This window comes from Cicer arietinum, chromosome 7, assembly GCF_000331145.2.
Source record: "Cicer arietinum cultivar CDC Frontier isolate Library 1 chromosome 7, Cicar.CDCFrontier_v2.0, whole genome shotgun sequence".
NCBI lineage: Eukaryota > Viridiplantae > Streptophyta > Magnoliopsida > Fabales > Fabaceae > Cicer > Cicer arietinum.
Genome location: NC_021166.2, coordinates 55,685,559 through 55,686,415, shown reverse-complemented (window position 1 = coordinate 55,686,415; position 857 = coordinate 55,685,559). Strand labels below are relative to the sequence as shown.

At 30.2% G+C, this 857-nt stretch overlaps 1 protein-coding gene across 1 annotated transcript in view; it reads right to left on the bottom strand.

Annotated features, from left to right (window-relative positions):
• Positions 1-857, bottom strand: part of LOC101514768 (pyruvate dehydrogenase E1 component subunit alpha-3, chloroplastic) — a 3,524-nt gene that overhangs the window by 2,289 nt on the left and 378 nt on the right. The window contains exon 1 of the mRNA XM_004514864.4: positions 752-857. This exon is cut by the window's right edge and continues 378 nt beyond it. Within this exon, the coding sequence (XP_004514921.4) occupies positions 752-857 (106 nt within the window). The remainder of the gene's footprint in view (positions 1-751) is intronic.

Genomic DNA, 857 nt, shown 5'->3' with positions numbered 1-857 from the left:
GCAGGAATGATGAAAACTGAAATTTAAAATTGATTTTGGTTAAAAGTGAGTTGAATGTAAAGTGATTTATGTTTAGAAACTTTCGCATAAAAGTTAGTTGAACAACAAATTTGAAAACTGAATCAATTCAGGAGGCAAAAACTAAAAATTTCAACTTTAAGTTAGAATCAATTTTGGAATTAAAATCAATTATACTAAAGAACATCCAAGCTAACAAAATCAATTATATCCTTCTCTAATCAATTTCAATTCCTCTAAAAGTGAAACCAATCATACCCTGAAACTAATAAATATAAAAATGGAAACAAAACAAGACCTTAAAAAGCAAAACTTTTTTTGGTCTTAATTCTCCAATACCATGGGATAAGGGACCAGGTAATCCAAAATTTGGATAAATAAAATCTAGCCAATAATTGATTCAGCTAGACACAAAGCACAACTAAACTAACTTCAATAGTCTGAACTTCAGAAACCAATTGAACAGATAAAGCAAAAAATAAAAACCCATAAATTATACATCTCTAGAGTTTTGAAGCAACAAAACATAAAAAAGAGAATAAACACTAGCCCAACAAGAAAAACATTAACATTTGAATCATGCAGCTCATAAACCCAACCTGGTTCAATACAAATTTCTAAGTAGCATATTAAAGAAAGTAAAGTTAAGTTTTTTATAGAACCCCATTAGAGAAAATCAATAGCTATTAAAAGAAAACAAAGATTTTTCACACAAAAAACGATCAAGTGTTACCAAATTGGAGGTTTGTTCAAGAGCAACAGGTGCTGATGCTGCTGCTGATGGACGGCGATGAAGAAAAGGCTTATTGAGAGCATTGAAACGAAGAAGCTTACGAGTG